Genomic DNA, 22,119 nt, shown 5'->3' on the forward strand with positions numbered 1-22,119 from the left:
TTATCAAATTTATTCAGAATTGAGAAAAAGTCATTCGGTTTCAGTAATCAAAAAGTTATTGACAATAACGTGCAGCGTTACGCGCGGTGCACCATTGAAAGATAAGCATGAAATGTCGAAAACCGCTCCAACGATTTGCATGAAAATTTAAACTGAGATAGACAGTGACATTTATTCGCTATAGCCTATTGAGAACAGAATGCCGGAAAAACGGGTTTTGAATTTGTTTTTTCAAAATCTGCTCCCAACAAGTTGTAGTGAATATCTTTCAGATTGTAGTTTTTTTTCTGTTTTGTTTTGTTTTATATTTGTGCCTTACGCGGAATCATGTTTACCATTTAATGGTGCATCGCGAGCAACTCTGCACGTTTTTGTCAATAACTTTTTGATTACTGAAGCTAAATGACTTTTTCTTGAATGTGAATAATGTTGATAAATGGACGGTTCAAGTTTTAAAAAAAATCAATTGTCTATCGTTATTCATGACTTCGGAAATAATGTTTGATAAAAGGCCTGTTTTATGGCTCTCAAGGGTACTTAACCGCCGCAAGTCGTGAAGATTAGACGTGGACTACACAGTACAACAAAACGGAATTATCTACGTAAAATACATCACTCAGAAATTAGTATAGCATGTCATAGTCGTGTCTTTATCTTCAGTCCGTGATCCCTCGCGTGGGTGCCAAGCACTTATCACTTTAGCCTATTACGATGCATGAGCTGTTTAAAATTGATGGCTTTGTAGCACGTAAAAACTTCGGCCTAATATTTGAGTGTACAAAGCGTTCATTTTTCATTGATTATGGACAGAGAAACGATAAGCCGAAGCAGCGATGACATTTTAATTGACCTCTTGTACCGACTGCCAGAGTCGTACCGCTCTATTAGTTCTCTATTCGTTTATAATACATTTCTCTTTACAAATATACATCTTTCTCTCTCTCCCTCTCTCTTCGTACTATTATCGTCCTTCGCGTGGATCGTCCCTTCCTACCTTCGTAAATAAAAATCGCATGCAGCTAGTAATTTTCCGCCCCTCTTCGTTCACCGACTAACGATTGGAACGGACACGCATTTGAACACGAGCGACGCTATAACCCCGAGGGGTGGAATGACGCATATCCGCTTGTGCAGAATTAAACTGTGTGAAGTGCGAATGTTGGTATCGTAAATAGGCATCTGCAGGGTAGACGCTTGTTTGTACACGACAATACCATGGAACAGTTTGTACGAAAGTCTAGTTGCACGGAGCAGCCGTTTGGAACGAATGCGTTTTGCACGGACGTTGTAACGCGGACAAACGCCAATTTGCAAACGTATTTTTTTATTTACGCCGTAGCTGATTTCCAGTTCGTATTATGGCGTGTACCTACATCACGTAATTACATGAATGCCAATTTACACGCTCGACTTACCGACATAATCATTTTGGCTCTGTTACAGAATAGTAAAAAGAAACACATCCACAGTACACGAGAAGTACAGCTAGGTATAAATATTACTCTTCGAGATGAAACTGGAACTTGAAAGTTAATCGTTGGTAGTGCGAAGCTTCATGTCGTAGGTTAATTCATCTCGAGCTCCCGGCTTTTTCTCTTCGAATTATGCAAATCCGAGAGATCGTGAATCTGTCGGGAGGTGTAAAGACCAGATGTATAACGGAGCTTTTTTCAAGTCAACATTTCACAACCCATTTTTCACGTTTATACAACTGCTCTAGATTGTAAGCTTCCTGTGTTTTGCACGCGATTGTGTGTGTACGCGACTATTCCAACTTTGCACACTGAACGGATAGAAGTTTACCTCTGTAAATGAAACGAAAGAAAGCTCTGACTTTAAACTCAGTCACTCCGACACACGACTTATAAATTTACCTGCACTCGACCGGTATGCCAAAGGCGCGTTATAACGGAAGCCAGAGGCGTACTCTAGGTACAATAACTGTGTTCAAGCTGCACCGTTGAGAAATTGCCATCTCTATAAGGTATATCGGCTGATATTTCGCAATATATGAGATGCTCTATGCGCTGCAGGTGTATCGAAACTGCTGAATCGGTAATTAATTTGATGGTCTGAGAACTTTTATCCGAGCTCAAAAGTTCCTCACGAATATACATTCGATGATCCGATTTAATGGCATTATATTGGTTTACATGTGACTTGATAAATTAAGGTCTGATTGGATGGATATTTCCAACCAAATATGAGTTTCGGTGAGAATATTGAACACTTCGACATGCGATAAAAATATGAAAAAAATCAATCATAACCAAGTTGATAGGATAATTCATTTTGAATAATAATAATGCCAATACATTGTTAATAAATTGTTCAAACAAAAATTTCTGTATTTTTGTATTAATGCATTTTTTTAAATTTCGTATAAAATGAATTCATTGATTATTCCGAGTATCTGTGATTTTTTTTTTTTTTTTTTTTCTGAATTTTCGGTGATTGCGCAAAACCCATTTTCGAGAATTAAATTTTTTTTTTTTAACGGGTCAAAAGTCCTGAATTTTTGGATGGTGTTTCATAAATGGTTGTAAATTACATTGAAGAAGTTTTAGCCGAGAATTACAAAAAAATTCATAGGTATTTAGAAAGACAATGAATTCATTTTATATGAAATTCAAAAAATTCACTAGAGATTTGTTACACAAATTTTTGTTTAAACAATTTATTAACCACTTCCATTGGCATTATTATTATTTAAAACGAATTATTTCATCAAATGGTTATGATTGTTTTTCAGATTTTGATCTCATCGGGAAGTGTTCAATATTCTCACCGAGACTCACTTTGGTTGGGAATATCCGTTCAATAATATCTCAAAATCGTCGCGTAATCTAGAATTACTGTTACCACCTGCCTGCGATGTTGTTGACAGGAAAGACCGCCTCGTGAATTAATGCTGCTGAAATCTTATTTTCTCTATCATACTTGACCACACTTTCTATTGGAGAAAAGTGAAAACTTGTCAATCGCGATGTGGGTTTATTTAAAAAAATTATACACGACGTTCGGCTAATTCCTATACATAGGTATAACCTTTGGTCAGAATCCCGAGACTTGTTCGTCATACGCTTACGTACACAGCAATGTAATTAATTATTGGGTAAAATGATCTAACGATTTCGCGCGGTTCGCTTCAGTTTATAAAAAATAACTTTTACAACATTTATATTATACAGAAGATCAGAAATAGCTCTCCAACTATCGTGAAGTTTCGAGATTATCGAATGAAAATAATGAAACGTTAATTCTACTTACCAGGTGACGCGACGAGCCGGGACACGAGGAGTTTGTCATACGAAGTAAAATTGACGTTGCGCACCAAGTAGCTCCTGTAGCTCCTATTACCGATAAATTGAGTTCGTCCTGGAACGATGGCGGGTAGGCGGCTGAGTATGAACCGCTGCCGCTGCAAAAGAGTGACGATTGAAAATAAAAAGGAAACTTTGCCTTACGCTTGTAACGTAACAGTGAAAAGCCAATTTAGGAGACAACCCCTCACGGACTAAAAGTTACGTCATTTTTGTTTCGCATCGAGTTTTCCCCTCAAGGCTTGGCAGGTACTCGTGCAGACGCTGCATCTCGACGTTCCCCCATTATCAATGTAATTACTAATGAGTTCTGGTGCCGTGATGAAAACAGATGCGACGGGTTTCTTACTGCGGGTCGCCTCGCTTCTCTGCCGGCATTTATTCCAGAGGCGACTATTACTTGCCGGGCATTAACGCCGTAATATTACAAATTACTTGACGATAATTACAGCGCGTTGCGGAATAATAACGTTACACTTCCAGATCACAATTTAAACTTTATCTGTATATATATATATGAAACTACTGATGACCGGTGAAGCTCCGGCGAAAGGTGAACTTAACGAATATTACGTGACGACGTTAGATGACTAGGTTGGTATAACGATCGGTTAGTGGCTCACGATGAGCCAAAAGATAAAAATTGTAAATAGAAAATAACAGGTAAGAAAACATGTATGTTTCTAGCGAATCAGTTTCAGACTTGCGATTAATCGATTTGACACGAGGGTTTATTTCTGGTATAGAAACTTTTCATTCGCCGATGTGAGGTATGGCTTATTGAAGGTTTTACTGCACAGTTGCGAAGGGAAAGTCGAAACGGAATGAAAGCATCTTCGATGTTCTACATTTGCCTTGATGTTGAAACGAGAAATCTAAATAATGTAAAAGTGCAGTGTATGTGACTTTAAAAAATATTAAAAACAGAGTGTCACAGGCATTTCTTTACTTCGCAGAGTTGAAGCTAGACTACTAGGTAAAAAAAAATTAATAAAATTTTACTTTTCAATACTACAAATAACTAAGAATGCGATTGTTGTCGAATGAACGAAAGTTACAGATTTAGTATCTCTGATAATTCAGTAATACAGCTTCTACCGATCGCGTTCATTTCCCATATTTTATATTTATGCAAGTTTGTCACAACCATTTGAATTACTTGTGCCGTGAGAGATTTGAGCAATCACTGACATCCGTTTGATCACCCGCTAATTATTAATGACCCTTGTGTCATATATTATATTGTATTTCAATGAAACAACAGAAATTTGACATTATTTGCAAATATATATACCTATGTATGAAACGAAATGATGTGTACGATTTAAGGAACTCTATTTTCTCGTACGAAAGTCAAAGAAGAAAAGTGTAATACAACTAAGGTCAATATTATTTGCGACTTTTCAGCAGGCAGCTTAAAACGAAGCTTTATTAAGATATAGTAATCGTAGAACGAGAAGACACTCAAATTTTCCTGCAATATAATCATTCTGAGCTTTGCGTTACGTAGCTACGCGTTCGCCACCGCATGTCGTTTTGGTTTTTATTACGCTATTACACGCGATTTTGCGGCACAGGTATGTCGTTTCCGAATACCGTACTATCGATCGGAAAAATAATAATAATAATAATAATAATAATAATAATAGTAATAATAATGTAAACGTAATCTTTTTACGGTAGGAATAAACGATAATCATTTTTCACAACGCTGTTATGTACCAGGCTTACGAAATTTCTGCAAATGTAAGCGTTGTTAGAGGTGATGTTCATGGATTGGGTATGTAGGAAGCTTTCCTACTGTACCGCAGACGTTGCAAAAGGTGAAACAACGATTTGAAAGGCAATTTGACTTTCAGATTTAAGTAAAATTCATTCGATTGTCTTTATTCGAGAGTCTCGCGGTTGTTGAATCCAAGATCGTTGCTCGGTTGCCGTTTGAATACCTTGTCCGAAAAGGTGGAACATGCTATATATGCGAAAGTTTAGAACGTTCGCTGTATTAGTCGAAAAGATGTTCAACTTTCGAGAAACCCAGACACTTCTCGTTATATTATTACGCTGAAAAAATACATCATGCGAGTCTTCGAATAACTTTTCTTCCACATCCGGATTTAATTTCAATTTCCCGCACTGCGTTTCTTCATGAACCAGCAGCACCAGCAGCAGCAGCAGCCGCTGCTATCGATCTCATCTGGACACGTACGTCAGGCTCTGGTAGCGTTGCCTATTTCCGTGCTGAAAATAGAATTCGCCTGGCTCTTTTGTTTACGGGTGGCCGACCACCCTTCAGCATCCCCTTTGCATAGGTATCGCGAATAACATTGCTCGTGGCAGTGCAGTCGAAAAATAATTATCCAACAACGGTCTGTCCGACGGATCGATGACGTTATTGTAATGTTTCGACGCAGAAATTCCCTGACATTCATCATGCTCTCGACGATACCATTCCTAACAACCAATAGTATCGCGTGAAATGATCTGCAAGATGTTTCCCAACTTGGAGGCGAAAATTCATAGGATTACGAGCATGATAATAACGCGACAGACAAAATGATCCTAGGCTACAGAAATTATTTGACGTTGCATGACTTGACGGGTTATTTGACGTGTCGAATAATTTACCGAGCCTCGAGGCTGGGGAGCATTAAACCACTGCGCAACGGAACAGTTTAAAGTCACTCTCCGTACCCTCGATTTTATATCTCGTTACTTAGATCAGAACGAGTTGTCTGGTGCAGTAAAAAAAGAGACCTTGAGTCCTTGTTTCGAGAGATTGTATAAATTTGTGTAAAATATGAAATCGGAGCTGTTTTTTCACGTGTAAAATTGCTCTAATTTGCATCTTTTTTCACGCTTCGTTACTACCGCACATTCGTTTCGATCGAAGTCACCGCAGTTACTTTCAAAGCAACTCTCCCCGTTCTCTGAACAGAAAAGATGGACGAAGTATTTTCCGCCGCTCGAAATTAGGTTTTTTTTTCACCACGCACATCCTTTGACAAAGTTATCAGCAATAGAATTTACAAAAGTAAAAAATTGGATATCTTTCATATTTCTGCATAAAATATCTGCATAATGAGACGTATTTACTGGAAATCATCGATATAACTGCGAAGTGTAACCAGCTGAAACGTGCAAGGTTTTTTCGCGTCGTTAACCTCAAGACATTCCAGCATTTTGTATGTCGCATTAGCTGGTCCTACTGTAGATGTATAGAACTATAGGATGTGAGGTCATATACGTCAATACGCAATTTTTATTATCCAAATCAAGTATCGAATAGGTATTTAACGATGGTAATTTTAAGTCAGTCGTACGATGAAGTTTATTACACGACTTTTGCGATTAGATTGTTTTAGTTACAGTTACTTGCCTGCATATCCAGCTGATCAATCATTTAGAATGTCTGGCGAATGAATACTCATGTGCGCATTAGAAAAACATTCAAAGTAAACAATTAGAGAAATAAAAAATTAGAAAAATAATTAAGTACTTTTATAATTCAATGTTACATCATTATCTTGTTTCGATAAAAAAAATTTGTATTGTTACATTGAGCAACGATTAATCGATGCTAAAAGTTAACAGTGTCGGTAGAATGAAAAAAAAAAAAAAATTATCAACGGAAGGTCTTCTCTTTGTTGCATCATTTTCCCCGGTCACGTGGTTTAATCTGACAGGCCTACATACGTAAAGCGTACACGGGTAACGGACATACATATGTACATGTACGGCCTCCATATTATACATATACGCGAATACGTATCTTTATTGTATGTGAGTACAAATTACTCATGTACTAAAACCTACACACTGCAATCTAGTCATAGCATAAAATAAAAATCTGTAAACGCTTCGCTTTCACTGGAACAAGGATGGAATTGTTTGGTAAAAAAAAAAAGGAGGAAAATGTAAAAATAAAATACAGGCATTCTGTAATCTGTATATACCTTAAATTTCACATTAGAATAATAAAATCAGTCGACTATCAGAGCTTCCGTTCCGCACAACGGCTTTTAAGCTGATCGAAATCGCCGAATGTTACCGCAGGATGATTGGACACAAAACATTTCGTAGAATTATGCGCATCGATCGACTATCATCGGTATCTATGTATGTACGTCGTAGGTCCGTACGTACATAATACGAGAGGAGCGTTCGAGCAATTAATTCACGCGAGCAAATCCGGCGAACGCTAGTCTGCCGGATACGTGCGCACTTACATTGCCTTCGAATTTCAAGTAAGAGGTACTGGGTTAACGGCTGACAAACCTCGGGTACCTTAAGGCTTTTGAAGTTTCAGCCTTGAGGCGGGAACGCGAACGCACGTCAACGGTATATTGTGCCAAAAAATATGCGAAAAGAGACGAGTTATAACGGGATGTCCCTTTGGCCGAGGAATTCACGAACGATTCCTTTTTTTTCACACTCGCGGGCAATTTTGCCAATATTCGAGTCCGCCACTTGGAAAAATTGAAGGATTTTCTCTGTGGCTGCTGTTATATTTTTGCTTATATTTTTAAGGATCAACAATAAGGAAATTACAAAAATTTTTGCTACACGGATTCCTGATGTATGCATTTCACTCCAACGGATTTCCTTGTGAACTAAATTTGAATAACCACGAGCTCGACGCTCGGATATAATGAGTCGGAATGAAATAATATGCAGATTTTACGATGGCGTCAAAATTACGTGTCGTGTCGAGGTTGTTGCACATCCGCTGGAAAGGATCGCCCGTCAAGTACGAATGGGCGGAAATAGTGAAATTCAATTACCCTTCGTTCGCTAAATTCAAGCGTTTATTTATATATTCGTGTTACGGCTAATTGACAAATACTGTCGGTAGAACGACGGGAAACCAATAAAGGGGAATGTATTAAATTGATTCTGATGGAAAGATAAGTTAATTGAATAATTGGGTAGATCACCGTGTACGAAAATTTTGTATTTTTCGACAGGATTTCGCTACCATTTAAAATATTCCCGAAAAAGATTTCTTCGATGCTGCTGTTATTGAAAAATTGGCATTCCCAATACGAATCACATACCATTCGCGCAGGATAAAGATTTTATCTTGATTCTCACATGTTTAAATTAATTGATTTGAATAGTTTGTCACAACTTATGTATCGGATGTATTTATACTAATGATATAATCAATTTGAATGGCTGACGATAAACGGCACCGAGAATTAACAGGCATAAAAAAATACCTAGGCGGCTAGGTGGTCTAGTGGAGTAAGGCTCCGGTCAAGCATCTCTAGATACATACCAGGTTCGATTCCTGGCTCCGTCGTTAATTTTTCGAAATCACCAGTTTTTCAAATTTATATCTTAATAAAAAAATACCGCTCGATATCTTCAGTTTCTTTTTTGTCGTTCGTCATTTTGTGACGGTGACCAATCCCGGGAAAAAATAGTTTCCGATTCGATCTCCGCAGCATCTAATGGATATTCGATAAACTATCTCTCGATTCCTCTCGTACAGCGTAGCCAGGGTATCGCGTGCATGCAACGTATTATACCTACGTTCCGAATCGGTGCGATCTCCCTCCCGTGTAAGCGAGATCATTGCCAATGCCGTACTCGCTGGGAAATAGTCGGAGAAACGTGATGCAAGCTGCGTTCGTGATGCACATAATTCGCACGTTTGACGTGCTTCTCAAGGCGGCTGCAGCATGTCTGCCAGTGTGTGTCTGCGTTTAAACAGTTTGCAAAAAGATCCGTCGAATTACCAACAATATGTAGCGTCAACAGTACCTATACTACGCATGTCGCACAAAGAGATCTCTGACTTACTTCCTGCACTTTGTGTGAGATATCGGAAGAACAAGAGGGAGGGAGGGAGGGAGAGAGAGCAGTAAGAAAACCAACAAAAGGATTGGTTGGATATAGTCAAGTCAGCTTCGGCTTAGGCGTCAGCCTAGATTCTCCGGCCAGGGAGATTCAAAAACAACGTCGCCTGATTAAGTCCAATTGTAAAATTGTAGACAACGGGCGAATTTTCGTACACTACTTCAAGCGTGCCCACCACAGCGGGATAAGTCATGAAAAAAACCTCTCCCAATCCACGGAAGCTAATCATCATCGTTTGTACTCCATTATCTTCATCGACTAATGTACGGTACTGTTAATAAATCATTGGAATGTTTCAAACGAACTGTTTAAACTCCTGCACAAGGTGCAAAAGTGTCGACAGCGACTAGATTTAAAATCTCAGGCTGACGTATGTAATACATGTAGGTATGTAGATGAATATGTTGTGTGTATTTTACTTTGATTCTTGTTATGCCACGAATCCCAGATACCAATAAATTCAATTTCACCGTATAATAACCTCCAACATTCCGGTGACCTCTCTTCCCCGTTTCTCTCGTTGTATTAACTTCCGCCAATCATCTAAGGTATATACCATATCTATCGATCATTAAAATCAAGAATTTGTAAAACAAAATCTTACAACTTGATGGATCCAGTGCAGTTGCAGGGATTAAAAATCGCCAAAGAGATTTAAAAAATGACGCAAAGCTTTCAGCACACAGAGTTTGATGTCCTAGTCAAAGCGCGTTGCAACAGCGCAACGTAGGCACTGTTTCTAAGGAGATTCTATTTTTGTCGTACTGTTTTCTGACCCCCTTCAGCCTTTGAACAACTGCCAGTGGATCAGTCAGACGGCCTGCAGGTTTTATCTCTTTCAGATCTCTCGAGCTTCCGTGTACCGTGCTCGTTGAAAAAATCCAATACTTGGTCCTCGTTATTCGGGTCACATTTTGAGTAGGTACTGTCCATTTGTACGTGTGTTTTTTGTTCCCGCGTGAAAACAGAGGAACGAAATTGAATTAGTAAAATCGTCGAGGGTTCTTCTCTCGGTTTGTTCGATCTTTTTTACTCATCATGATCCGTTATTCGTATTATACATGACTTGGGAGAATGATTTTAAAATCGTCTGTTTTATTTTTTTGTATTTCCTTGTCGTCTTTTCAGAATAGACACGTATAGACGGTAGCGATGCTTTTTTAATAGAATCGAACCAACCTGCAGACATTCGATAACTGTTAGACGGTTAAGAAACTCACCCAACGTGACTTTAATGAATACGAAATATCTATCCGTATCGTACGAAATACATTCTTGAAAACCCGAAACCACGTCTCAGATTTATACAACGATAGACCTATTATACAGACTTGGCCGAGGTGACGCCTTTAGTGAAAACTATTTGATCAAAATGTCTACATAGCATATAAATAAGGATGTCACGTGTTCATTGCTTGTTCATGACTCAATATCAAACCGATCGATCGCCCGATTCGATTGCAAGAGCAAGTGGTGTGTACCTCGTGATTTGTCGAATACAATAACAATCTCGTAACACCGAAGCGCCCGTAGACTTTCAAACTAAACCCGAGAGTAATGAAATTGTAACTTTATTTCCTCCCAATTGAATGTACAAATTGTAACGAATCAATTTTTCTTTCTGTTGCAGACTAACTACTGGGAAGTGAATTGGAAATCAGCCCTTCTACGCACTCTGAAAATATTTCTTCGTCATTCATAAGATGATACGAAGATAAGAAAGAAAATTGTGGAGAAAATTATCGAATAGTTTAAATTAAAATTTTCTACCGTTGTTTCACCGAGAGTAGTTTCGTTTCTTCGGATCGATGTCTGTTCCTCATGTATACGCGTCAAATTTCGAGTTGATTTTATACAATTTTAATTTCATATAGATTTCAATATTTATTAGCTAGTTAAATGGAGCTGAGGAAAACCTCTACAAAGAAGGCAACAGCGCTGGCAGCAACAGATGTAAACTTTCGGAAAAATATACATTTCTGAAAGTGAAACTGTTTTCAAATTATACGATTATAGCATTAACGTCAGAATGCGAATTAAATTCTCGCATTATCTGTACATACGTTGAGTAAATAATATAGCTTGCCGGGACTTGAATTGATAAGTGATAAAATACAGTTATCGTGTCGTTTATACAAATTCAGAAAAAAAAAATGATACGAAATAAACGGAACTTGTGATACGAATAAAGTAAGTTAGAAATATATCGAAAACCAGTATAAATAATGTATCTAGGCGTAGGAAACGTAAGGAACGATTTAAAAGTTGAAAACAATTAGACGAGACGATTCGTACGGTTGGAGCAAAAAATATAATAAAAATTCGAAAAAAAAAACTAAAAACAATAAAAAAAAAAAGACAACAATGACCATGCTGGGAATAATACGGCGCAACTGGGCGCTGAGACTCTCGGTGGTTATGAACGTTTTCGTGCTCCTCTACGTCTGCGTGCACATCGGATCGTTAGGGCCGTGGATCGAGGAGGCGCCGACGAGTTGGGCCCAACCCTTGGTTGAGGTGTCCAAGGCGACGGAGCTGTCGGCGACCGCGAGTTTACCGGAGGGTTCAAAGGCGGGGTCGACGAGGGAGACGGGAATCGGTTCGATCCAAGATGGTAAGAGCGCTGCATCATCCGCGGCGACGAAGGAAACGGCGGCTCTGACAATGAGGGATAAAACGGGGAAGGATAACGAGGAAGTGCAGGGGGGTAAAAGCGGAAACGCTACGACGACTCAAAAGCAGCAGGAGTCCGTCAGCACGACGATGGGATCGATGACGCTGGAGGAGGCGATACCCTGTAACGACAGGTCGACGACGCCGAAAACGGCACTGAGGGGCGACTACTGGGTACTTTACAATTACGTCCCGATGTCCACGAAGGTGAGGTGCTGGGAAAGCGTGACCTACACGACCCACGCCGATTACACCTTTCTCGACAACCTCGAGCCACTGCTGGAGAGGTGGCAAGCCCCCGTTTCCGTAGCGCTTTACGCACCTGGCACAGACTTTCAACCCACGGTCGACACCATAAAGTACCTAAGGATATGCGGAAGTCCCCTGGTTTCCCAGCTCGTCACCTTCCACGTATTCTTCAGCACCAAACATATACCGAAAACTGTGAGTAGATGTCGCCTTATTCATTCTTCACTCGACATCTTCGTAGACTTAGATCTTTGTCTTGGGGACATCATGTTTTCACCCCAATGCGCATTAAGACCATGTCCATCGTCAGTCTTTACCAACCGAGTTAAATGTCGCTCATTTTCAATATCATCAAAACTTTCGCAACATTGGCGTAAAAATGCTACAGTCAGCGCAATTCTACGTGGAACAATGAACAAAAATATCAAAAAACTTTTTTTTGTTCCATGTGTGGTCGAAGTAAAAAATTGTATTTCTACAATAAGTGGTAATTCAATTACAGGAATACATTTCTCGGCGTCATTACACGTAGAAATGTGCTGATTATGGCATTTTTACATCAGTGATGAGTAAGGTTTGGTGATAATCGAAACAAGTGAAACTTAACGCGGTCTGTGAAGAGTGACTGTGACATCCTGTTGAGAGTACTTTAAGTTTTATTCAGAGAAATTAGTATCTCCTATGATTAGTGTAATATAGTCGTGAACTGTTACTTTGTTACAGATCCGTAAACAATTTATAGTTCAACGAATAAGGATCAGGTTCACCTTGAGTTAATATAACCGTGTAGAAAGTCGTTTGATAAGTAAGGTAAATGTTCCGCAATATAGCGCCAGAATGAACTTCGTACTATATGACCACGCAATAGTATTCTTCAAACTAACCTACAAGTTTTAGCATAAAACGACGGTTAGTTTAGGTTTGAGATACGTTTGAAATGATCCTGTTAGTAGTTGTGAAAATATAGAAATAAGAATACCTTGCAGTGATCAAACGTTATTTAAAAACATGAACGATCGCGCTGATTACAGCTGAGTTAGACGAAGTACACGGGGACTCTGTTCCTTCGATGAAAACCGTTTATTTTTAGAATAAACGAATTTAAACATGGCCGAAACACAACTGGAGATAAAGTGTACTCCGGACAACCAATTGAGGTTACCACATCGGATATGGTGAAAAAAATTTATTACATGGTTAGGAAAGATCGCCGAATCAAAGAGTGGGTGAGATTTCTCAGGCTGTAGGCATCTCCGGTAAATGCATAGTCATAGAAAGAGACTGTGTTGAGAAATACAAGTAAACTTTTTCAAAACGACTAATCTTCACTAGCTTTATTACCAAACTTATCAAACGAGTTTCACGAGACCGTTTGAGGTGATTAGACTTAGCATTCGTCCCATAGGAACACGTCTGTGCGAAACTAGGTGAAGAGAAGGATTGCATGAAGCTGAAGTTGCCAGCCGGAGTTATCAGCCAAACGTGTTAAACTTTTTGTAAATAGAAAGATGCACTTCAGTTTTCTCCTCGTCATTCTATAAAAGTATGGGGGTTCAGGATATTTCACAAAATTTTGATTTCATTGCCTTATTTGAACGAACATTAGAACGTTTAGCTGCTGATTCTGGCTGATAGCTTCAGCCTCGTAAACATTGCGTTTCCTTTGTTAAAGAGTTCACCGCGCTTGAGGTGTCAATAATTCATCGAAGTCCGGGGGTATGAACTCTAGAGAATATCAGATTCGCCAAAGTGATAGAGACGTCTAATGAACAACTGTATAGTAGCGCAACGCCAATAAGAATATATTCTGTATTTAGACTGGTCGATTATTCCAGTTCTTATTGTGAGTTCGCGTAAGTTGATGATGTTATATGTACTCCAAACTCATATCAAAGTCGATAGTATTCAATGTAAAGCTTGCGGTGTATCATTTAATTTCGAAAAATGAGTAATTTCCAAAGTAACGAAGAACTTTGCGACGCGGATTAAGAATCGAGAAAAGTTGAAGCTACTGGTGATGGTTATGGTGGAGGGAAATGGCTCGGTTCTCGTGAGATGCCAAGTATATCGTTGATATAACAATTCAATCGTATTGTTTTCCAAATATTCGTACCATAATCTTTCATAGCTGTTAAAACAGAACATTTTTGCCAATGAATTTCTTACCAACAGTCTCTTTACTTGTATCATAGAAGTATTGTTTCTAAAGACTCGGAGACCTAAGCGGTTAAGATGATCTCAACGATAGATTTGGTAGCTGACAAATATTGCAGAATCATTTTGTTGGAAACTATCGATTTGAGCATTTATACGTAATTACCGTTAATTACTGTTAATTTACAAACTAAAACGAGAAAGCGTGGATCACCATTGATTTCACAGTTTTCTTGTCGTTAGTCTAACACATGTTCTTAATCATTGTGACGCGAGCAAGTTTTTCTGAATTGCTCAAATTACCACGTACTGTATCGCTTAATTCAATTAAAATGATGTAGTAGTATGGAAATGACTACTCTTCGCAATTTGCGTAATACGTACTTTAGCCACGTGCACGGCAGGCGTGCTGAGATAATTTAATACCTCCTATTTACCGACGTTTATATGATTAGTGTATACAATTGAAAACCGCATGAGTTGACAAACCCTCAAGGGAAAGCTTTAAACAACACATTATACAAATTCCAACCGTTCTTCAGCGTTAGAAATTGTCGGCAATACGGTATTATATCCTATAAATATCTAAGCATATGCGAATGCGTTACGAATTGATTAGGTACGACGAGATTCTGCGTTGATTGGAAATTCTTCGAACATATAACGATAGCCAAGGTACCTTGGTTCTTACATAGAACTGGTTACCTCTTCTAAGTAAACTTCACTTGTAATGAGAATTGCCGAGGTCATGTCAGTCTTTCACTTCCTCCTATATTACAGTACGGTACAATAATTGTTGAAGTCATTATATCCCTGGCAAAATCTTACTTTTCTTGAACTCCGAACTCTGCATTACGGTCTATAAAGTCTGACTGACGGCCACCTTTGTGAGGTGGGGATGTAAAAATATCTTTGATGTCATCGCCTTACCAGATTTTATCCGCTCATCAATAGAACCAATCTTCGTCAGGCAATAAACTTGATCAGTGGCAATTCCGTCTGTTGGTGAGCAAACAGCTTTACATCCGGATCTGCTCCTGTGCTCAACACGACTAGTAATATAGTATATTATCATCTTCCTGTTCGGTTATAATTTTTTTTTTAATTTGTGGCTAATTAGCATAAAAACTCTGAATTATTATTTGGAGATGTCTTACTGAGCTACATGGCTTGGTGCGAAATAGAGTTTTCGAACTCCGAACAGGATTATATAGGACTTTATACCGTGTAACTAGCTATACTACGCATACTATGTATAGTACCGAGAGTTGCGTAAGCCAATAATCTAAACTCGAATAACATAATTTTGCTTCGAAAATTTATTACGTTACTACTGCCAGGAGATATCGTGTGAAGATGTTAGGCGGTATCTATCTTGCGTAGATAAACAAGGTGGAAGATTCCCACGCTCGCAATTTGCTGTTATATCTTATACAGACGAGACTCGGTTTTGATTGTGAATCCGGAAGTTGTTTGAAAGAAAATTTATTACGCAACAGATTGAATAGGTATATGAAATTTCGTAATCGACAAAATTTACGTTACGTATACACTTATTTCTTTTGTGGGAATTTTAACGAGCCTTTACTCGGTATGCAGGCGGTATGTATTGAGACTGAATTTGCCTTGCGAAAAATCATTGCAAAAGATCAATTTTCTGATTTGTCGCGTTGAATACAAAAGCAAGGGAATATACAACGTCGCGGTGTTTGTTACCCAATGTCGGCAGAATACTTATTGAATGAGAAAACATAGAGTAAAGTGAAATAATTAAATCACGTTTGCCCCGTCACGATTGTACATAATTACCTTAGCGGACAAAATTACCAATTGTGAAACCGATTTGCTCCTACCCAATTTCCTTTCTATGTCGAATTTCGTAATCAGCGTTGTTCCTTCTATGATGATTCGCGGTTTTTTCAAATCAATTGACTCTATTCATCGGAGACGATGAGTGCCGATACGTAATGATAACACATATAGATAATAGCAAAAATAGATGAGGTTGAAGATAGTTATGAATTAATGTAACGAAATTTAAACAAAAAATCACCATCTCGCAACTTAAAAATTACTTCGAAGGAGTCAAATTTGAAAAATATCTTTATGTTTTGTTGTTTTATAGTTTGTTGAATTTAAAACAAATCTAAAAAAATACACCGTTACCGTAACGTTACTAAAAATCTCGTGAATATGGTGTCAGAAGTTGGAGAACCCGATTATGTATTCTATACCATATGCAACAGCAATATATCGACATCCTCGAAAATACCTGGAATAACTCGGCCTTGTTCCGATTTGTCTGAATTTTTCGACGGTTTAACATTGAAGGTAGCATCATTGTTTTCCAAAGGACGCCCAGAGTCGCGGTCGGTGTTGTAACTGCTTTTTCGATTCACGGAATGGTAGTTTCTTAAGTTCGCCGTCTTTATTTGATACCGTGCAGGTTTTATTTTCACCTTTAATTGGAACGGGTTTTTCATTCAGTACGGGCGTATTTTAACGTACTTTACGTGCAGAGACCTCGTTTATAATTACGAAAAATTTAACGAGAAATAAAAATAAAAATACGCAGCTCCAAGAATCCTGACATTATTTCATGATCTAATATTTTATAACTTTCAGGTACCCTCGTCGAGCAAGGTGCTCTCCGAAGGTTGGAATTGCACGCTGCCTCCACCTTGGGCGAACGTGACTGTTTCCAAGATGTATAAATCTGAGAAGAAGCTTTTGTATCCCGTCAATGTGGGAAGAAACATTGCGAGGGAATGGGCTCCAACGCATTACGTCTTGCCAAGCGATATAGAACTCTATCCGAGTCCAGATCTGGCGTCGCGATTCCTTGAGATGATCAGGCGGAGAGATCAGCAGCCTCTTTACAAGCCTAATCCCAAAGTCTTTCCACTCTCTATATTTGAAGTCAGTGCTGACAGCCAAGTACCGCGGAACAAAACTCAGCTGGTATGCGTTATTCTGTAACTTGCGTGTGTATGCATGTAGATAGTTACGAAAAGAAATGTAGGAAACTAACAAATACCTCAGTTGAAAAATACTTTTTCTCTGCACCGCTCTCTGCGGTGCTGTTGGGTACATTCGTACAAGATTTCTAAAACATTATATGCGTCTTTGGACGGTTGAACTACATTTTCTTGTTTTCCTTACGACAGCAAAAAATGTTGAAAGCAAAAACGGCGATACCGTTCCACAAAAAGGTTTGCTCCGGCTGTCACAATGTACCACGAAGCAAGGAGTGGCAAGAGGCCCCAGAAACTGAGGGACTGCACGTCTTTCACGTCGGGAAACGAACCGGAGCGTTCGTTCACTGGGAGCCAATCTTTATCGGGACAAACAACGACCCTCTCTACGATGAAAGGCTCAGTTGGGAGGGGAAAAGTGATAAAATGACACAGGTGAGATGAACAGATAAAACGACAGCGAGGCTGTAACTGATTACACCAGCTCTCGAAGAATTTCGAACCTGATGACACACCCATGAGTGTAAAATGACACATCATTCTCATTTCAGGGTTACACTCTCTGCGTACTGGACTACGATTTTTTAATTTTGGACAATGCTTTCCTTGTTCATAAGCCCGGGATAAAAACCTTCAAGAAAGATCCTGTCAGGGATATGCTTACTGGAAAAACGAATGCATTGATCAAGAAAATCATCATGCCAGAGCTCAAGGTGATTTATGGAACGCGAAAAGGTTGTGCGGTGTAGCCCAGCGCCATTCGGGTCCAGCAAGTTGTTTTGAGTTGCTCCGGCACCCGCTTACCGGCCCGAATAAAGGCGGTTTGTTCGAGTCGTAAGTCGTAGTCCAGTGTGAATAATTCCAGAGAGCGGCGAGACGGGCTAACAAAGAATCGAGATCCCGAGTCACCTTTGTGCACACGTCAGTGACAAAACTGTTATTAAAATTGTTAAGAACGTTGAATCCAGGATTCTAAGTTTAAGTATTTTCTATAAACTTAGTAATAGTATATGGATGCAATTACTATTTTCATTACTAATTCGTATCTAATGAAAGGGAACATAATATTTGAACGGCTTCTATGGCATTTTAGCTGTCAGAAAACAATGCTGATCCAAACAAGACGTAATTTTATCGAAATATTCTTGTTATTTGAGTAATGGCGTCAAGCATATATCACGTACGCGAGATGAATCAGAAATCACTGTGCTGTTCCAAGTTTGATGTTAAATGGGATACACATTCGTCAGTAATTTATGTAAAAATACGAGGGAATTTTCGAGGAGTTGGTGCTTGGTAAAAAAAAAAAGTTCGCCTATTGCAACTTGTTTTTGTCCCTAAGTTTTACTTGTACGATAACACTGATGATTATTGGGAGCTCCTGTACAATTGTGCCTGCACCGAAACGTCTTTCGATCGAGAGATAAATAATCTTCAAAATATGAGTGCTATGACAGTTAATTAAAATTGTAATTTGCTTTTAGGCTTTGAAAGTTACCTCGTATTTGTCAGGATTCCGATGTTTCGTTCTCTCCTAATCTAAGTAGCCAAAGTATTCATTACATTAGTTTTGAAAATATTTTGCATTATAGTTCGGTACAGAGAATATTATTGTTAATATGGCCAATAGGTTATCTTCATTTTTTATTTTATCCTTTATATCTTTATCCTATAAATACTATAGCCGAATTGTATAATTCCAAACTTCTTATCATGATTATTTGGCAACTATAAAGAAAAAATATTGGCGACAAGTAAATTAACGTTAAATTGACAGCTGACACGTGGCCTTTTCCTAAATGGCGCATAAAATCCTAAGGATATTAAGAAAAAGATTATGGGAAATAAAACACCTCGTTCAATACTTAGAGAATGTCAACGGATTATCAGTAACGGGTGACAATTATGACATCAAGAGCTGGAGGTAACAATGTCAACACCTCAATGGCAAAATAATATTTTAAATCTGACGCTTCTGAATATCCAAGGTGAAACATTGTGCATACGTTGTAACACAGCATCTTAGCTTCAGTAAGCAATATCGGATAGAGGTGGGATGAAACGACTATCCCATAACAATTGAGCTAACGTTTTTTTCTGGATACGGCCAAAGTGCCTACCATAATGTTTTAACCTTTTAACCCTGCTGAATGGTAAAATTGTGCCAACAGTTAGAGAATTATTGAAGTGATTAAAAAGATGAATGAAAATTCTAGTAATGTGCCAATGAGCCAACAGCTACTTCTTGTTGTTGATTTTGTTTTTGTTTTTGTCTTTTTATTTTTAAATTCATCTTCTACTAAAATTATCGGTGAAGAGATGTTTTAAGACTTTGAAAAGGTTTTTTGTTACTACATAGTATAATCTTTAAGTGGCAAATTCAGCATTAAATTGAATGACTACTAAAGTTAGAAAAACAGTGCAATACGCTGAAATCTAGAATCCGATAGAGAGTTAACTGTCAAATTGAACTAACGTCACGTTGCAGTTCCTAAAATTACGGAGATTTCCCCATCTGTATTTATTTATATATTATATTTTAATTCATGTAAGCATCGTACGATTTTCTACATTAACAAAACGGACAACTTCGTGATTTATATTACTTTTACTTTACACTTCACTAAGTTGATCAGACTATTATAAATATGCATTTCATATTGCAAAAGATGTATTATACGCAGTACCATATATATATATATATACATATATATACCATACCTTACGATTAGACTAAACTTTTTTCATGTATGGACATGGTTGCTATCGATTTACGTTTTATCATACATACATATTTGTCGTGCATTTCGAATGGCTGGTTGATCTGGCAACTGAACAAGGATGCTGCGAAATCGGCTTCCTAATATTATTTATCAAAATAGATTGACTCTTTATCAAGAAAATGGTCGTACAATCTTGAATCAATTATTGGGATTTCTACCATGGGTACTTACTGATGGAATTAATTTTCTTATTTCTCAGCTTGATTTTAACACGGTAACGTTCTTCCAATCACTCGCTAATAAAACCAATGAATCTGTCGGTATCACTGGTTTGTATTTCTTGCAAAGAATTTTGAAGTTGAAATGAGTGGGCATATTCATCACTGAGCTCATTTCAATCTAAAATTAAATCATGGCAATAAAATTAGATATAAATTAGCTGTGTCCGATAATTTGTACTGCTGAAATGTGCGACTCAGTGGCACAGTTTTGCTCTAACAGATACAAATATTGGAACTTTTGGTTGAAATAGATTTTTTGAAAATTCATGTATACGATCGGTCAAAAATATCAGAGAAATGATTATAGTCAAGCTATTTTCAAGATTTTTTAAGAACGAAGAATATTGAAAAAATTTCTTTCACATTCCTATTTCAATATTTCACATAAGTATGTCAAGCTTTCTTTAAATTATATTTCAAGTGATTGCCGTTTACTTTTGCACAAAGTTCACCGAACGAATCTGTACAGAACCAGTTTTTTTTTTATCACTCGTTTTTGCAATAAAAAAATCATGTATAGACACTTCGGCAGGATTTGAGATAAAAAGAAGATTATGAAGCTGAAGCTAGCAGCCAGAATTAACAGCCAAACGTGTTAAACTTTTTGGAAATAGAAAAATGCACTTCAGTTTCATCCTCATAATTCTATAAAAGTATCAGAGGTTTAAGGTATTTCACATAATCTTGATTTTCGGACTTCACCACCTCGTTCCAATGAATATTGGAACATTTGGCTGCTAGCTTCAGCTTTGTAGAAAAATTTACATAATATTTGTCTTCCTTAAAATATATATCAAGTGCAGTAGAACTACGTTTCATGGTAGGCTTAGTTTTTTACAGTATTGCCTCCAAATTTTTTATACGATATCAATTCTTTAAGTATAGACATAAAGACGTATAAAAACTTTTAAATGCAAAAGCAATGAAATTATAATTCGTACTATGATTCTTCTTTCGTTATAATCATCATATTATGTACATAAAATGTGTGGTTTTGACCGGCCACAAAATCTCAATCGATGCATTTCCAATTGTTGTCAACTAATTTTTGTTCGTTTTTTTCTTGATATATCAGATTCTCACACGCAGTATCACTTGAGAAATTCAAAGTTTTAGTTCTTTTAGTGTATTTCTTACTTTTTTGTTTCTGTCAAAGGTTCTGTTGGAAACCATATTTGCAATTGGAATTGTGTTTCTAAAATATCTGCATCTACTAATATAAAAGGTAGACTCCTGCAAATCTAAGGAAATTTTGTACAATGTTTTTCGATAAATTTTCAAAAAAGCATTTCGACAATATGAGTATAAAATAGAAATATCTGTTCCTAAGTTTATTGAAAAATGCACTAAATACACGCGACATTGCTTCGGTCTACGCACGCCAAGTTGGCTTAGTCAATTCGAGCTTGCCGTTCATTAAACAACTGCTTACCTGTAATTCATCAATTAATCCGACGTATGCTAAAGGGTAAATCAAACTAACGAATATACGGCCACCTAATCTTAACTATAAGAGTCAATTTATTTCAGATCTTGCAGTATTCTTGCAATGTTACGTGACACGGTGCCATAACTGTACGCATATTGAACATACACATATATTTATATTTATATATGCATGTACGAATGTATGTATGTATGTATGTATGTATGTATGTATGTATGTATGTATGTACGTATGTACATGTATATGTATGTACATATACCGAATATGTATCTACGATCCAATGTAATGTTAGGAAAGGTACTTACGTCTCTATTGTCACTATGCTAAAAAATGTGCTTTCAATAAGTTATAACCTATTGAAATTATTATCGTTGCTACGACACACCTGCACAGTATATACATATATATATATATTATACATGCAATATAATA

The 22,119-nt window shown here is 37.7% G+C and overlaps 1 protein-coding gene across 1 annotated transcript in view; it reads left to right on the forward strand.

Moving 5' to 3' along the window:
• The window catches only part of LOC124214696 (beta-1,4-glucuronyltransferase 1), a 36,183-nt gene extending 17,574 nt beyond the window's left edge, over nt 1-18,609 (forward strand). The window contains exons 3-6 of the mRNA XM_046617257.2: nt 10,816-12,302; nt 16,887-17,222; nt 17,429-17,671; nt 17,788-18,609. Coding sequence (XP_046473213.1) covers nt 11,550-12,302; nt 16,887-17,222; nt 17,429-17,671; nt 17,788-17,985 — 1,530 coding nt within the window. The 5' untranslated portion in view covers nt 10,816-11,549 and the 3' untranslated portion in view covers nt 17,986-18,609. The remainder of the gene's footprint in view (nt 1-10,815; nt 12,303-16,886; nt 17,223-17,428; nt 17,672-17,787) is intronic.
• Nucleotides 18,610-22,119: the final 3,510 nt, after the last annotated feature.

This window comes from Neodiprion pinetum, chromosome 3 (genome assembly GCF_021155775.2).
Source record: "Neodiprion pinetum isolate iyNeoPine1 chromosome 3, iyNeoPine1.2, whole genome shotgun sequence".
Lineage (NCBI taxonomy): Eukaryota > Metazoa > Arthropoda > Insecta > Hymenoptera > Diprionidae > Neodiprion > Neodiprion pinetum.